Genomic DNA, 18,339 nt, shown 5'->3' with positions numbered 1-18,339 from the left:
TGGGGCAGAATGGATAACTGACAACCCAGGGAGCCTATGGGGAAACACTCATCAAGTGACAGCAGAACTAACCAATAGGGATTCAGGGATTGGGGCAGAATGGGTGGAAGGTGCAGGCACATTTTTAGTGGACCTGCTGGCAGCGGAGCAGGGACGATTTCCTCGGGCAGCAACACCCACAGTGGCAACTGCACTGGCAGTGCACGGCAGGGACAGTACCTGGGCAGGGCTGGCCTGGCCCAGGGGATTGCCCGCTGCCTCAGTGACACAGTGACTCATTAAGGAAAAGCCACAGGGGGAACACACGGAAGAAGGATGAACATGGGAGGTAGAAACAGCACGGGGAGGGTGGATAAAAAAACCAAAAGCTCATACAAAATCTTTCACAACATTCAACATTCAAACCTCCAGAGCTTCAAGTCCACTGTCTATCCCTATTCCCATCAGGTCTCCTTCCTCTCGATCTTCATCCATCCACTGCTGACAATGTTCTTTCCATTCTTCATATGTTATTCGTTTCCCTAAAAAAATATATCTTTTAAAACCAGTTATCAATGAATAATGCACTTATCACTCAGACTGGAGGCATGTATGAAACTCATACTTGAGTATTCTCCAAAGAAATATGCCTAGACATTTTGAAATATAGTTTGTTGGCCTTTCTCATCAGCTGAAGCCTAAGTATGATATATCTGTCAACAAACATGGCAGCAAACATTAGCCCGTGTGCTTTGTCGCTGTTTTTGCTATAATTCATTTACTGATGACCATATATATTTCAATAATCTCACTGAATTCAATTTAAATTGTTCATATTATGTGAAGAAACTGTAACAAATACCTTGCAAAAAGAGAAACAGTGATGACAGAGGAAAGTTTCCAGTCAGCAAATTTTGAAATTAATTTCTTGTGCCATATTCATTATTAATACAAGTAATTTTACAACAAAACATAAGACAAACTTAGTATTAGTTGCTCACTTCAGCTCGCTCGAGTTGTTCTTAAACATTTTTAAACATTTTATATTTTTTTGGTTAATTAAAAATATATATTATTAGCAGTTTACTTAAGGAAAAAGAATCTGAATGAGTAAAGTCTCCAGTCTCCTTCAGCTGATGATAATGATAATAAACATGGAAAAGTAATTGGACAGAATAACTAAATGAACGACAATGCTGGAGAGCAATGGGGTTTTTTTAAACATCTTGTAGGTAAAGTATAGTTACAATGAGACATCCTGAAGCTGGTCTGTAGATTGGATAAAAAACACAGAACAGAAATCTCTCCATCTCAGTGTCAGGACTCTAGGGAGTAAATCATAGAATCATAGAATTGATTGGGTTGGAAAAGACCTCCAAGATCGAGTCCAACCCTTGGTCCAACTCTAGTCCATTTACTAGATCATGGCACTCAGCGCCACGTCCAATCTGTGTTTAAAAATCTCTAGGGATGGTGAATCCACCACCTCTCTGGGCAGCCCATTCCAATGCCTGATTACTCTCTTCGTAAAGAATTTTTTTCTGATATCCAACTTAAATTTCCCCTGGCAGAGCTTAAGCCCGTGCCCCCTTATCCTATTGTTGACTGCCTGGGAGAAGAGACCAACCCCCACCTGGCTATAACTTCCCTTCAGGTAGTTCTAGACAGTGATGAGGTCACCTCTGAGCCTCTTCTTCTCCAGGCCAAACAGCCCCAGCTCCCTCAGCCTCTCCCCATAGGATCAATGCTCCAGTCTTGTTGCTCTTCTCTGGACCTGCTCCGGCACCTCAATATCCTTTCTGAACTGAGGGGCCCAGAACTGAACACAGTACTCAAGGTGTGGCCTCACTAATGCAGAGTACAGGGGAACGATCACTTCCCTGGTCCTGCTGGCCACGTTATTTTTGATATAGGACAGGATCCCATTGGCCTTCTTGGCCACCTGGGCACACTGTTGGCTCATGTTGAGCTTCCTGTCAATTAGTACCCCCAGGTCCCTTTCTGCCTGGCTGCTCTCCAGCCACTCTGTGCTCAGCCTGTAGCGCTGCAGGGGGTTGTTGTGGCCAAAGTGCAGGACCCAGCACTTCATCATAAGCAGAAAAACAAACAGCATGTTATGAATAAGGAAAAAAATCTCAGCATAAATCATATCAATGGTGAAATGAATAGAGACAGGAGAACTTTGTTATCCAGACAGTTGGAAAAATTGGAGAAAATTCTGAAGCATGACAATCCCATAGGGGAAGAAGGGACAGGAGAACAGGGCAGTGAGTTTAAGAGACACTAGTTTTCAGAAGCATCATTAGCTCTTACAAGTCAGTTATTGGCTAAAGCACTCTTGAATGGTAACTGGTGACACAAAACAGAACGGGAAGTCATATGTGGCTTTATTTTTCAACAAAAACGTGAACCACATTCACCTTTGCCATATTGCTGTGAAGTCTAGCACCTGAGATAATCAGATAACCAAGTTCAATGTGAAAAACAAACCTCCACTGTGATATGCAAAATCACTCACTTCCTATAACAACCTTCTTTAAATAGAGGGGAATTAATGCTACAGATGATTGTGTGTGTTGATTTTTAGTGAACATATTTTGGTCCCTTATTCTGATGCTGAACTCTACAGTACCAATATTCTCAGTCTCACCTGCTATCTGCCTTGTTTTCTTCTCATTTTTGAAGCTCTCCTTCCTCTCCTACCAAGAATACATCCTGTTAATTTCCATAAAACTACTGTGTTGTCTGCATTCAAGCCTCTCATGTCAGAATCTATTTAAATATAACACCATGTAAAAAATAGTTTACAAGAAATAGTTCTTCTAACAGACAGGTGTCATTGTGCCCCAGGAGAAGCCAGTTAAAGCACGAAGATAACCAAACATGAAAATGTAGTGAACCTTATTTACATTAATATAGTCCATGTTATACTTCTACATGACTGAAATAAAGTCTTTGCCATTAGACCTATTACACCTATGTACTCCAGACAGCTACATAATTTTAACACACATAAACTCTGACCTGAAGTACAGTTAAGAGGAGGATCTGTAGAAAAAAAAACTGAAAATGTTTAGCGTAACTGATATGTGCTTTTTCTGGACAGACATTTGGCTTACTCATTCTTTCACCTACCTGCCTCCTTCCCTCCTCCTCTGGCTCCCAGCCCCTGGAGCAGTGAAATTGCATTCAGACAATGCTGTTATAATAATTACTCCTTATCCTTCTGTAAAGGAGCAGAGTAATCTGTGGACTGCTCCTACCATATTAGGATCAAGGGAGCTGAGTAATGTCCTGTCAAATAGTTTGCCATTTCAAAGGTGTGCAAAACTGTACAAAATCTACCATCCTAGCACGAATAACAGAAGAGTGAAAAAAGGTAAAAGTTTTGCAAGCTACTTTGTCCTGAACTCAAGTCCTTTGTCATGGGCTTGACCCAAATTGTGCAGCAAATGAAGAGAGGATTCTGGACATTCTCCAGCAACTTCAGCTAAATTAAGTATGAACATGATTAAGGCCCTGGGGCCCTGCATTCTCTAGGATGCCACAGGCATGGGACTTGCAGAGAATCCACCCTCGCTGCAGAACTGTTACAGATTTTAATTAACCAGGTTTCCTCTGTTAAGTTTTTCCTATGAAAGCCTCCCACAGTAAAAACACTCCTTAAAAATGTTAAGCTGCAGCAGATGAAAATAAACCTAGCTGATGAATTTTCAAAAACTTTCTTTGAAAGAACAGAATTTCAATGACTACAATCACTCATTTCAGATACATGGTTCATGAACTCAAAACTCAAAACCAGTCCAAGTACTGCATGTTCTCATCTTTCCTAACTGCCATATGCTGCTCAGTCATTTCATTTTATATGCACCCTCCTGGCTCCAGGCTTCATGGGCAGATGGCTCTTTGCCACCTAATCAAATTCACACATCAAAGACATCCCAAGTGAGGTTCTTTGTAGAACTGTATCCTCCTTTAGTTCCTCTCCACTTCCTGAGCATCAGTACAAACTTGTACTACCAAAAGGTTCATAATTTTCAGATGTAAGACACTCATTCTTCAATTAAGCAAACAGTACAATCACTTCTATCCCACTCTAAAAATACAATTCAGCGCCTTGGAACTTCACAGCATACCCACAGAGTCCTTAATATCCCTTTTGGTTCTATTTTGAGTCTCTCCTGCCATAGCCACATCTGTTCTTTGAGCAGAACACATCTATGTGCTCTGCCTCCACATCCGCAGTTAAAATAATGCATCTTTAATCCTGCAACCAAGTGACAGTTTTTGCTGTACTGCACTGAGTTTGATGCAGTATCTAAATTTGGATGCCTTGTAATTGTCTTTAACTGCATATTGATAAAACTAAATTTTCATGGATGAGCTCATCTTGATGTAGGCTTGTGGCTGTTGCATTTGATGAACTTAAAACCTCAGAGTCACTTTTGATTCTCTCGAGCATCCTATTCATCAGACAGGAAACTTCTCATAGTAGTAACTGTGGTATTACTTCAAGCCACTGTGACCTACATTGCCTCACTGGGTTGGTTAAATGTTTCACACGCTTTTATCACATTCTACTGCCACAATTTCTGTAACTCTTTGCTTGCTGCATTACTTAGCACATCCATTAAACACATGCATAAGCACGCATCTTGTCTGTCTGAATGCACAGCAGGGTCAGGGTTAGCCTGACAGTGAGGAAATGTTGTTTCTCAAAGCTGTACAATTCTTCTACTTAAAAAATATTGCTTTCTTTTACATGGAGACTCTCCTCAGCTTATTCCTGCTAGGATATGTTTTACAGCTACCAGGATAGATACAAAAAACAAGGTCATGTACATTCAAAGTGACTAAACCCTCTATTTTACACCTCTTTCTCTAAAGAATGAACAGTGTAGTAATTTTTAATATTGCCGTCAACAGCTACAGAAAAAAAACCTCCCCCTGTTAAGATCCATAAGATAAACAAAGCTGTTGAGTATCAACATTTTAAGGACACCTAAAAATGGTTTTGTAATCTATACTAAAAAAGCAATATCCAACACCAGTTATACTATTTGAAATATTTTTACAGAAGAGCAATGGTAGAATACTGATGGCATATATTATCATATTAATACTGCAGAGCTGAAAGAGAAATGTTCATAGTACCACTTAAACACCATTTTTAAATATCATGTCTTACATCTAGCTTTTCTAAGCAATTTAATATTTTTTGCTTCAGAAGACTACAGCTAGACAGCCTGCACAACTCACCTTTCCATGCTACAGCAAGTCATCTCTGTGGATTAAAGAAGGGCTATCCCAGAGAACACAGTGACCCAGAAGCCAAAGTGTCTACAATTTGGTCCAGACATCACCTGTTTAGATACATACAGTTCTTTATATTTACAGTCCCTTCTATTGCTCTGCTGAGAGTAGTAACCTGAATATGCCAAGAACATAGCAGGAGCCTGCTAAACATGGACTAAATTTGCTCCTGTGACTCAGAGCTGCAATGGTTTTAACAAGTGCTGCATAGGCACAGTGTGAGTAATACCTTTTATAATCAGTTTAGCTAATTATCCTTATCCCACTCCCATAGCCTGTTCCTCCCCAAAGACAGATAAAAGGCATCTCCTAGTGGCTTTTGAGACTACTCTTGTCAGTCATTTCAACGGACAAGAGGTACTATGACCCAGAACACATTTTGACAATTTTTGAGGTATTTTGAGAATACAAAAGACAAAATCTAGTAAGTGGGTTTGCAGAAAGATCCAAGTTTGTGACATTATTTAAAAAATCTGCTACTGGTTAGAGCCACATTATCTATACTCTAAAACTAGCATTTATCTTGCTAGCCTAAGGTAAGTCCTCAAAGTACTAAAAACAACCCCAAACCAACACACCTCCTGCATACAGCCCCCTCAGAAGATAATCCTGCGGTTTTTTTCTAACAGAAAGGTGTTCTACAAGGTGTTTTTTATTTTTCTCTCTTTTAGTAACAAGGTTATACAGTCTCACCTTGTTTGGCCCAGGGCCATATAGCCACCAATTCTGTTTTTTTTTCTGGAGTTGATGTGTTATGATACCAAACTGACAAAAGCACCAACTAATTGCACCTTGTTGGCCTGATCTAAATTAGGAGCCTAGTTAACACTCCCCCTTGCTCCTCAGCACTGATGAGACTCAGATGGTGGCCTGAAGCCATGCTGTTTAGAGTAGTGACGGGGGATATGAACAGAAGCAAATCCCTCCATGCTCAAAAAACAAGAAAGAGACCTTATTGACAAGTTCTGGCCTTTTATTTTCAGGATGAGTCAGCTGCATCAGAGGGTGCTGCAGAAAACTCTGGATTTAAGCAAGCAGAACAGGTGCTCACACTAATTTAATGGTTGTCTAATGCTAGTGCTCTGAATTTCTCACCTAGAAAGGCTTTGCTATCTTGCCAACAAAGAGTAGAAATTTAAAACCATTCAGAAGGCCAAGTGCAAAAATCCTGCTCCTCCCAAGTCCCTCTGGTTTTAGGCATTAGGTGTATTCTTCTTTATCCTGACTCTTAAGTCAAAAACTTATAAGCACTGCTAAACAACAGAAGTTCAGAGTTAAGAAAACTGTTAAAGGAAGATGATTTAAGGTAAGGAATTCTAGATGCCAATTCTGTACAGAAGCAGGCTCATTTTTGTTTCTTTTCCAATGTCACCTACCTCAAGTGATTCTGTGCTTGGAACAAAAGAGCATGGAGGAACAACACTGGGTCAGTTGTAATAGTCTAGACTGAGCTACTGCTTCATGCTGACAAGAACAAATCCTACAGGGAAAGTAGTGAGGCAGAAGCAGCAGACTAGAAAGATATATCAATGTGCTTCAGCTACTAGAACTCTTGAAAAAGTACTTTATTCGGTCAGAACAAGAGTCAGTTTTGGTTTTTATGCTTTCTGACAAGATACCATTAGCAAGTATGAAACAGTAAAGTGTGGAAAAATAAAACAGTCCTAGACTGTTAGTATCTCTGTATATGTTAACAGCTAGGGATGCCAGCAATTGAGGATATTTCTGAGTGGGGACTTCTTTAACAAACAGCATTCTGCTATTCAGTATCAAGAGATCCTCCCAGATTTCAGTAAAGGAAGCTTCAGATTCAAAATACAGTACTTGCAGGAAAAACAAAGTCATTCTTAAAAACATTCCTTTGATTACTGAATCCAAGACCTTCCTATATTGAGAACCCCTATTCCTCCCTATTCTGATGGCTTGAGTAGCTTGCACAAAATAATCTTTTATTACCTTATTCTTGTTTCTGAATTCTTGTGTTTAAGGAGCAACAGAAGGCCCCAGAATGACTTTATGAATGAGACTACTTTACATTAGCTTAGAGGGGGTTTCTTTGCTTTGCATCCAGTTATAGATTTGAATGTAAATTGGTATTAAGGATAATGGTATATTTGGAAGAAAATCAAGTCCTGATGGTTAAACAGGAAGAACTGAAAGAGAAAACGGGGCCAGCTCACCTCTTCTTCCAAGTATGAAAGCATGAATGTGTCTAATATTGTACTTTGTACTTCCTAAAAGTGAAAAGTTTAGACTACCCACAGTGGCTGATGCAAAACAGTAACCAGCATCACCAGTGCGTCTGTGGTTTTGGGAATGATCACTGCTACAGGAGAACATGACTAGATCCCTACAGAGATCTAAGGATGGAGACCCTATTTAAAAGGTCTTAACAGCTTTATGTGTAAAATAGGTGCCAACACGCTTTGCTTAGAGACCATGATGGTTCCAAGTGTACTTGAAAGCCAATTTTAAAGTACATAGGAAACTTTGTGCCTTTTGTACTTTGCCAACAGGTTCAGATGGCTGTGAACATAGAACTGTGATCCAGGTCAGATACAAGCATATTTAAAGCCTGATGAATAACCATAATTACCATGTTAGGCACCCAAACTGCAGTCAGGAGAAACCATGCTGATGTGACAGTAATTTCTCATCTACTGCACAAAGAGTTAAGACTAGCACAATGCTTAAAACTGAAACACAACACTACGAAGAGGACCGAGTGCAAGATTCATATTCTACTAAAGTACTGCTAAAGCTTCCTGCTTCCAAACAGGCAATAAACAGACCAATACATAAAGCAACAGTGGTGCTAATAGTCATCCTAAGAAGAACAAATACTCTTAAGAAGTAAGTCTTGGGAAATTCTCTTACAAAAGATTTCACTCCTGGGGTTTGGGTCTTGATACTAACTGCAAGAAGCATTCCCACAGATACTTTTCTGCATTTAAGTGTAGAAACACATCATTTTCTTAAGAAGCTGCCTTGAAAGGTAAAGTTTTGAAACACAGATATAAAAAGATGGGAGGGTAAGAGGACAGAATAAAAATACAACATGATTTTCAGTGTCTTCAACAACAAAACAAACCTGTATTACAGATCACTCTGTAAACACTTTACAAAATGTACACTACATACATTATAAATGCATATAAAACAATATTATTTCAGTCGCTAAGTTCTTCCTCATCACTGAAATAAGCACTTTTCTTAATCCGTGGACGTTTTGAATCATCTGAAATTGAAGATTCCCCGGCAGTTTGCGTCCATCGTTGTTGTTCTTCCTCAATTTTGGCTTGCTACAATGAAAGAAGGAAAAATATTAGCTAGGATTAAGAAAAATTAAGATGTATTATAAATAATAATGCAAACTATTAATATGCATTGAGTTATTAAATAAGTTAAAGAATTACAAGAATTTATCTCCATTTCCAGGTAAACTGTCTGCTTAATGCACTAGGAAACATTTCTGAAAGTAGTTCTCACATGCAAACAATTTTCTACACCAATGCTGGCCACATAGAGCATCCTGTATTTTCAAAAAGAGCACTTGAGATCTGAAGCAAAGAATGTCTCATGTTTTAAACTGACATTATTCAATCAGTTCTGGTCCACTAACAAGTCTCCTAACAGTTGTCTTTTGCAGTCATTCATTCACATAATTAATGCCTTTGGGCATTATTATTGAAAGTTATTCAACTAAAGGTTTTTATAGAAGCTTCCTATTTTTACCAGCTAAAGTTTTTGGATGGTGAGAGATATGGGAATGTTTCTTGGCTTTATATGTTTTATTTCCAGTCATGGAGCTTTTTGAGAAAGGAGGATAATTGTGTATATTTGAGTCATTCTTCTGGACTACGTAATGTAAAAATTCAGCACTCATTACAGTCAGATTCAGAACAAAGTTGTGCTAATAACTCTTGAGGGTTTTTTCGGGGCCAGGCACACAGGGGACAGCCGTTGATCAGAGAGCTGAAAACCGAGTATCACGTCAGGCTTGCTTTGCGTAGTGAAGCTAAAGTGTATAAAGAAGCAATAAAGACAGTAATATAGATGTCAGACAATCTATCTATATAACAACATATCCATTCAATATGTTTTGAGAGGTGAGTCTATTAGAGACTGCAATGGACTGTATTAGGCAAAGGAAGTGCCCCAGAAATAAGATGTTCAAGGATAGTCTAGTGAGGGCAGAGGATGTGTCCAGTCATTTATACATGACTGTGTTTTCCCATCTGCTCAGTTAAAAAAGTAAAGAGGAATTTGTGGACAAAAACCTAGCAGGACACCACAGCAGAGATGAGAGGAAATTAAGCAGCAAAGAAGCTTGAAGAAAACAAAAAGCTGCAATGCACATACACAGCAATACTGAAAGTGCAAAAAAACCAGACAAAATTCCACTGAACATCCTGCAATGTGAAGAAGCCAACTACAGTTACCAACTACTGTTGCCCAAGAAGAGTCCCCTTGTGTGCTATAGAGCAGACAGACCTATGTGTGTATCTCAGAGCTTTTGAAAAGGAGCTGCAGAAGGAAGTGGAGTTGCATTTGAAAAATAATTGTAAGTATGCAATGCTTTAATTTTGTACCTGAAAAGCTATGGCTTGGCTCAGGCTATCTAGAGCAGGGTCTTCTCCTTCCTCTTCACTTTCTTCTTCCCCCTCACTTCATTGTGCAGAGAGAAAAAAATACATAGTTCTTTAATTTAAGTGTTTAGTATGAAAAAGCTACCTAAAAGAAGTAGTAACATGTAACTAAATATACATACATTTCTTCTGGCTCAATTATTTTCTTTTTCTTCTTCTTTTCTTTTTTTTTTGGTGGCTCTCGCTCTCCTAGCATATTCTTAGGACAAGCATAACTTAAGTGTCCTGCTTCCTTGGAGAAAAAGAAATATTGCTTGACAGATGCCATTACAAAGAGCTACATGTTAAAACATATAATGAGGAAAGTCAATGTAAGACAGTTCATGGGGGAAAAATGGAAGCAATTAGAAGATAAATGGAATGCTAAATTAGTACACAGAAGACAAACTCTCCTCTATAAGCTTGCCATGGAAATGAAGAGATTGGTGGTGATATGCATGTTTAACTGCAAACTGAGAATAAGCTAAGAACACAGAAGATTTCTTTGGCTGCTGCAATAGATGAATGTACTACACATGGTTTATATACCAGATAAAAACCTCAGAACTAACAAATTAAGACACAGGAGTAAGATAACATTTTGCTGTAAAAAGTGTTATGAATATAAATCGAGTTTGTATTGGATATTCAATACTATCCAAATCTCAAGTCCTATGTTCAGGAAAAGTCAGGAATTGCCTAAAACTTCTATATAAAACAGTTGTTTCCAATGTTTATTTTACTGTGAACTTTCAAAGACATAGCAAAAGCAGGGATTTTGAAGCAAAGACTAGGAGATTTTCTTTCTCAAACAGCATAATACTAATACTCAGATTTGTCTGCTCATCAGCATGTTAAGCAGCTGTTACATGTACATATTTTTCCCCATCCCCAAAACCTCTAATAAAAACCAGAAGGGTTTTAATAACAACTTGCTATGCAAGTCGATAATTTCAACAGAAAAAAATTAATTTAACTGAACAGGCAGGATTAGCAATGGCCAAACTGAAGACACCAGCTAAGATTCTGTGCTAATTTTGGCTAGGATAGTTAATGTTCTTCATAGTAGCTGGTATGGGGCTAGCTATAGTTTTGGATTTGTGCTGGAAACAGTGTTGATAACATGGGAATGTTTTAACTATTGCTGAGCAGAGCTTACACAGAGTAAAAGCCATTTCTGCCTCTCACGCAACCTCACCACTGAGCGGGCTGGAGGTGCACACAGCCAGGTCAACTGACCCAAACTGACCAAAGGCATATTCCAGACCACATGCCATAAAAATAGTGGAAAGTTTGGCAGGGGAGCTATTGCTCGGGGATTGGCTTCGCATTTTTTGATTGTTTCATTTGCATCACTTGCCTTTCTTGGGGTTTATTTCTCTTTGTTATTTTCATTTGCATTACCATTTACTATTATTACTACTATTTTATATTATTTCAATTATTAAGCTGTTCTTATCTTAATCCACAAGTTTTCTCCATTTCTCTATATTTTTGGTTTTACTCACCCCACATTCGTAACACTTGGACTTATCAAAGTAGTTACGCCTGCGAATGAATTCTGCTGCTCTTCCATTATCAATGGCAATACTTGCTTTTATTACTCTTCCAAACAACTGCAGAAAATTGGTAAGAAAAGGTAAATGTTTTGGGACTGCAAACCCAACCCTCCTGCAGTAACAACTTTCCACAATTTACCTGTTTGTTATTAAGTGCCCGAGAACAGTTTTGTGCAGATTCTTTATCCAAAAACAAAATAAAGGCAACTCCTTTGCTCTTCCTGGTGTCTTTGTCTTTCATAATAGTAACTCTGGAAATATATAAATGCATTATTCATACACTAAAATTAATTCAGAGACATTTTTCCTTAAACATCTCAGTGTGATCTTAGCAAAAAAGTTAAAGTATAACAATAAAAATGCTCAATAAGCAGAAATTACAAGGAACAGCTAACCTGGCCATGTGCTTACAGGTAGATTTTAAAAAAGGCTGCGGGGTTTTTCTGGGGCAACTGTCACTTAGTTCTCTTGGATGACTTGAAGAACAGAGAACATACTCTTTAGATTTGGAGGCAACCTACCTGGAGGGAACTACACATACTGGAGGTGAAAGGAAAATTCAGGTGTAATCTTATCACTGTTGTTATTGCTGAAAAACACAGTGTATTGAAATGCATCCAAATGGAGAAATCTATGTATGTGTAGGACTAATCAGCTAAAGAGGTAACAATAGGAAATGCTAAGTATATGCAGTATTATTTTACAAATAGCTCCAACTGAAATCCAAGGCTCATGGATGCATGCCTTATTTCACATGACATACAAAGTTAAATCTTCACTTTAACATTGAAATCAACAGCTCCAGTAGCACAACGAGAAATTCAAGAAGTATCTAGACACAGTCGAAAAAAAATTACAAGACAGGGCTGGGGGCTGGGAACCAACACAACCTCAGTTCTTATTGATTTCAAATGCAACCTTACAACTAATTTTAGGTAAAATACTAAGCAGTCACAATAACAAGTCCCTCGAGAGTCACAAGTAGAGAATTGCACATTGCAGTTGCAGTAATTGTGACATCTGACTGACACAAGTAGAAGCTCCCACTTCTACACTTATCCATTGTGACCCACGTGTGCCCAGGGGAAGGGGAACAATACTTACTAGAAGAACAGTGTTTCAACTATTTCAGAGAAAAGACTGATGGTATGTAACACCATTCTACTTGCTCTTAAGAAGCGGTTAGCAAAACCTGTTCCCAGCACAAATATTCTTGTATTATGCATGTAAATGCAAGAACTTCCAGTTGTTAAATTAAATTTATACTTTATTAAAATGAAGAGAACTTCAGTACAGTTTCACGTTCTTGCTTAAATTGTAAAAAACTCCCGACTTTCAAGTGGAGGAAAGACATTAATTATTTAAAATGAGAGGTACAAAAATAGAAGGACATATCAGGTCACTTACTTGACAACTTTCCCATACTTTGAAAATATCTGAAATATAAAACAAAAGATTTAGCAACAGACAACTGCATTTCATCAGTGATAAATTTCTCACAACAAAGTGATATATGTCAATATTGTTTTGACACTCAAAATTGTTATCAACAAGTTAAATCTAACTAATGCAGCTCTTAAAACTTACCCTGTACAGATCGTTGTTTGTCAAAGCAAAAGGTAAATTGGACACATACACTGTGCTTTTGCTTGGTGCCAAACCACCACTCATTTTTCTGATGAAAGGAGAAAGAGAGAAGAGTTAAACTGTATTGAACAGAAAAATCAATTAAAAAACCAGTTGCAAGACTTTCAGTTGTATTTCAAACCTACCCCACACAGCAATGATAAAGCAGCAGGAAAGCATAGCTTTCATTTTCCTTTCACCTCCCTTGCATCATTTTACATGAAAATAGTGTTTGCCTTCATGTGCTACAGAAGACATACATTCCTTCTTCCTCTCCTGGATCCAAACATATTTTTGTTGTGTGTGAGCCAATTTGTAGCCATGAAAAAACAGACAAGTCAGTGTACTTACAATAATCCTCTGCCCATCTGTGCAATAAGAAAGATTTAGGTCCAAAAGAAACAAGTCATGTCCATTTATTAAACATTATGTGAAACTATTTGTTGTTACAGTAAAATCAAAAGTGAGCAATCGAGATCTATAGAAAACCCTGTGACACTTAGCTATCAGCTAGAAGCAGCAAGGAGCTCAGCTGCTGCTGGCTGATAGGGAGGACGTTACTCCCCAAGAATTCACATAGTAAGAATTCACAAGACTCTGCAGGTGCATGACAACAGCCAGGATGAAATAATATAAACATGGGACTTGTGAGAGATAGGTTTTAACCAACTGAAGTATCGAGCGTGGTGGTGTGTAACTCTTTTAGCCAATAAGCTGTAGTCCTAACCCTATATAAACCGTGTGCTTTGTGTAATGACATGTCATCACTATGAATCTCATAGATTGGTGTGAAGTCCAGTTCCTTCACCGTTTATTTTTAGTTTACTTTAACTATTGACCTTTGTTCAAGTACCTGCATGATCTGATTCTTTATACAGGTACCAGTTCAGCTGCATCCAACATAAAATAAAACACAACCAGTTAAGGGGAAAAAAGCTTCTGTGAAACAGAGCTTTAATTACTGAAGGAGGGAGAGAGATACATTTTAAAGTCAATGTAGTAAGATGCTAAAGCAGCATTCATTTCCTCATGTAGCTATTGCTCAGGTTTCTACATTCCTCCAGGACTGCAAGTGTCCAGAGCTGACCATAAGTCAGCATCTCCCCTAAGTAAGCACCCCCTTCTTCCTCCTGATGAAGCAGCTCTATCCTGGCAGGAAACAGGGACATTTCAAAGCCATTTTAATTTCGAATCTTTTTGATGTCTCTTGAAACTATGTCCAGAAAGAATGAATCATTTAAAAAATACAGTTATAACCACATACAGATCATATAATGCTAGGTAAAGAGTAACTGAATTAACTTGAGAAAGAACAGCCAATGCTCTAAGTTACATTTGGACATTTCCCAAAATTTGAAGTGGTGTAAAGTCTGTGGAAAACTCTTTGATCCATTCTGTAGCCATGGTTCAGACCTAGAGCTGAGTACAATTTAAAAATCAAAACACAGCCTTTATGAAAGGGCATACCAAATATTGTACAGCAAATCCATTCCCTACCCAGTCCAATTACTACCTCCTTGCCCAGTTTTCTACAGCCTTACTACTGCTTCTTGACACCTCTAGCCAATTTCTAACTGAGGATCAAGCCATTTCTTCAGCAAGACCAACTCCTTTTAAAAATTGTAGACAAAAGCCGATGAAGTGATAAAAAACTGAAGTATTAAAACCAACATCTGTCATAGTACACAGTTTCTTGTGGGACTTTCTGGGTAGCTAGTCTGAACAAATTGCTTGGGCAAGTGCCAACAAAGTAACAAATATCACACTCTAATCTGGCTGATATTTTCTGGCATTTCATGATTCAACCATCTTAAGACCTGATATTCCCAAGAGGCACTGATACTCCAAGTATTTTGCTTCTCTTTCCTTACATGCTTAGTGTATCACAATTCATATGAGTGGCAGTTTCCAAGTGATTGAATTTTGAGGTTCTCCATGTTCAGAGGCTGTTTTTTTGTCATAAGCAAAAATGGAAACATAAAGGTTAAGCAAAGGAGAACCAAATAAATTTACAATAAAGGCCACACATTGTACCTGGTGTTATGCAGGCTGGATTGATTATACCAAATTCCTCTCTGCTTGGCATTAGTATCCTTGACAAACCTAACCAGACTGACTTGGCAACATGCCACATGAATAGATAGCCTGAAGTGGAGTTATCCAGATGTACGGTGGACAGAAGGACTTGGTAAGATCCACCTTAACGCTGCACTACAGTATATTGGCAGTGCTAATATACTGCAACAGTGGAGGAGAAAACAGTGAAGCTGAACCTCAAGTGTCTGAAGACAGTAATTTCACTCTGCCCAAAAGACAAGAGAAGCTGGAGCACCTTGTAACAGGAGACCAAGCAGCCCTCATTTTAATGGGCAGGTGCACAGGAGAATGGCACTGCTGGAGAGCAGTCAGCTTTCATATTGCACTACACCATGGTGCAAACCTCTAAAGAAAAGGTGATCCATCACATGGAGATCACTACAGGCCTAATAGCTGTTATTAAGAAACTATTAATAAATGCAGCCTACGGAACTACCATTTTCAGCTGCACACTACTTTTTCCAGAAGCAAGCTGAAAGAGTTGCACCCAGGAATGCTGAGATTGAACTTTCTTTCCAGTCCCCTGATCAAATTTAAGTGGAACAGTTTTGCTGCTCTGACTGCCCAAATATTCTTAGCAATTGTATTGTTCAGGACTGCTGTACAAGGATTTCTTATTTTAAATGTCTCACTCACTGGACAGGCACAACTTTAATAGAAGAGAGAGTACTGTAAGGCTATCACCATTTACTATCTGATGTTTTCCAGTGAGATGAGTAAAAAACGTCAGTTTCAGCTTTAAGCTAAGCCTCTAGATGAGGCAAGTCATCTGGAGGCTTGTCATAACAAGGTTCAGAGTCCTTCTGCCTCAAACTTTTTCTAACTTTCTGTCCAATACAAGTTTAACATTTTCACCACATTCTTTCTCCTTGATCACCAGTCTCTCTGCTTGGTTGACAAGAAAAAAACTCCCAAACAAACCCACCAAAAAAGAACATCTGAGCCTTCTATTTGCTGCAAGAGACTCACCTTAGATTCATGTACAGCCTGACTTCTATTTCCTGCTAGAACTCTCAAACTAATCAAAACATTTCTATTTTATCTTGGATGCTTTTATGGGACTTCCCTGATTTTCAAGGTATTACCTGGTTACTTAACTTCAAAGCATCAGCCGAAAGCCTGTACATTACCTCCATGGAATTGAGCATGATTCCCATTAATGTAACAGCCTCTCTGTAATATTAATGCCGCCTTCATCATTTTTACATATTAATTTTGAGGATAGAGTTGTCTCTCATTAGAATGACTTCTTGAATTCAATCTTTTTTGTCTTTTCTAACAACTTGAACTAAAAGAAGCCATTCTTTGACAAGAGCCATCTGTCAGCAATGATTAAGTCTCCTTAAAAGTAGATCAGGTACATGAATATGTTTTGCTTGAATGCAATATACTTAATTCAGCATCTGTCACTAGGGCTGGGGACATCACAAGAAAAGACAATGATTAATTTCAGTAATTGGCTTTTCTACTTTGTCTCAGAACACATAAATACACGAGCAAAATTGTTCAGATGCCTCTGAAGCATCAAGTGGAGTCTAAACTGAGTGATGATTTCATAACAACATCAGCGTTTCAACTTAAGCACAAACTTGTGTGTTTTAAGTGCAGAGCAGCACGGTCAGATTAATGATTTCATCAGTTAAAGTATGCATAAATGATTTGTGACCAGGTTTTTCAAGACATGCTCACTCAGGCCAACTAATTTGAATTCTTATATCTTTATCCTTAAAACACAGTGTTTTATTCCTGAATTAACAGTGTCAACACAGTTTAGACCCAAATCAACAGACCTTTAGTCGTGCAGGAGCTTGGCTCAGGCTTATCATCAAATACATGTGGTAAAGGAGGAAACCAAACTTGAGTTCTCCTTGGTCCCTGACAAGGGTATTAACCATTTGCTACAACTCTGTCCTACACTGGGGGCATGGAATAAACTGTCAGAGTATGATCTGTTTAATTTCACAGTCACTTAAATAGTACAAAGCGAATATTAAACAGAATCAGAATTTGGTAAAGTTAATGCTATCAGTGAATAAAGAATAGTTTGCCCCAGCCAAAGAGGGACATAAAAAACAAATAAATCTGTGATTTGAATCGAGTCACTCTTATGCACTAATCTAACTACAAAAACTTAGCGATAGTAAGACTGGGCACCAGAGCACCAGCAGGGACTACATTAAATGCTTTCTCATCAGTGTCTTTTTAAAGCGATTTCCAGCATAGTCAAGGTGAGAGAAGAGCTGCCTGGTTCAGTCGCACCTGGTCTCGCCCAGAACTTCACCCAGGAGGGGCAGATCCGGGTAGTTTAGTGGGTGACGGCCCTTCCGCCTCAAAACCCCACCGAGACTCCATTTCAGAGCTCGGTCCGTGCAAACCCACGCTGAGACAGCAGAGCCACAGCCTGCTCAGAAGTTCACACGCTGCATCAAAGCTTTCGGCCCTACCATCGCGCTGCGGCTTCTGCACCACCGCGGGGCCCGAACAGCAGCTCCCTTTTCTTCCTTCGCCCCTTCCTGCGCCGCACAAGCCCCAAGTGACCGAGCAGTGAACAGGCGCCCCCGTCCATCCCGGCGCCCCCGTCCCGTCCCGGCGCCCCCGTCCCGTCCCGGCGCCCCCGTCCATCCCGGCGCCCCCGTCCCGTCCCGGCGCCCCCGTCCCGTCCCGGCGCCCCCGTCCATCCCGGCGTACCCGTCCCGGCGGGCTCAGCGCGCGCGGGAGCCCATCCTGCGCCGCGACACCGGAAGATGGGCCAGTCCCGGCGGGACGGGCGGGACACACGGCTTGGTGTTTGGGTGGCTGCCCGTACGCTCCCTCGCTGGCTCCCCTCGCTCCCACCGCCCCGATCCCGTCGCGGTTCCGCCGACGCGCAGCGCCCGGCGCGGCTGCGGCCAATGGGCGGCGGCCCCGGGGCTGCGGGCGGGTGTTTCCGCTGACGCGAAGCCAGCGCCGGAAACCTCGGAGGTGCGGGCGGACCCGGGGACGCCGCGCTGCGGCCGCTGGACGTGGGTGAGCGGCGGGACGGGCGCGGAGCGAGCCGGGGCCGGCTGTGTTCTCTCTCTCTCTCTCTCTCTCTCTCTCTCTCTCTCTCTCTCTCTCTCTCCCCCCCCCCCTCTCTCCCTCTCCGCGGCCGGCTGTGC

General features: G+C 40.1%; 1 protein-coding gene across 1 annotated transcript; it reads right to left on the bottom strand.

Annotated features, from left to right (window-relative positions):
• Window positions 1–2,349: 2,349 nt before the first annotated feature.
• Window positions 2,350–18,088, bottom strand: ZCRB1 (zinc finger CCHC-type and RNA binding motif containing 1). The gene is made up of 8 exons (XM_071552371.1): window positions 17,891–18,088; window positions 13,067–13,154; window positions 12,887–12,915; window positions 11,619–11,730; window positions 11,429–11,536; window positions 10,064–10,173; window positions 9,885–9,960; window positions 2,350–8,594 (listed from the first exon to the last, which is right to left on the bottom strand). The coding sequence occupies exons 2-8, from the start codon at window positions 13,148–13,150 to the stop codon at window positions 8,463–8,465; spliced, it is 651 nt and encodes a 216-aa protein (XP_071408472.1). The 5' UTR covers window positions 13,151–13,154; window positions 17,891–18,088; the 3' UTR covers window positions 2,350–8,462.
• Window positions 18,089–18,339: the final 251 nt, after the last annotated feature.

The sequence above is a fragment of the Pithys albifrons genome, chromosome 3 (genome assembly GCF_047495875.1).
Source record: "Pithys albifrons albifrons isolate INPA30051 chromosome 3, PitAlb_v1, whole genome shotgun sequence".
In the NCBI taxonomy this organism is placed as follows: Eukaryota; Metazoa; Chordata; class Aves; order Passeriformes; family Thamnophilidae; genus Pithys; species Pithys albifrons.
This window is presented reverse-complemented; position numbering and strand designations above follow the sequence as displayed.

What these genes read in the sequence shown, in the direction of transcription:
- ZCRB1 (XM_071552371.1), bottom strand. Translation starts at nt 13,150, where the DNA reads ATGAGTGGTGGTTTGGCACCAAGCAAAAGCACAGTGTATGTGTCCAAT. An exon ending in AAGTATGGGAAAGTTGTCAA is followed by an intron (nt 11,731 to 12,886) that starts GTAAGTGACCTG and finishes ATATATTTCCAG; the next exon opens with AGTTACTATTATGAAAGACA. An exon ending in GCCAAGCCATAGCTTTTCAG is followed by an intron (nt 8,595 to 9,884) that starts GTACAAAATTAA and finishes CTTTCATTGTAG; the next exon opens with CAAGCCAAAATTGAGGAAGA.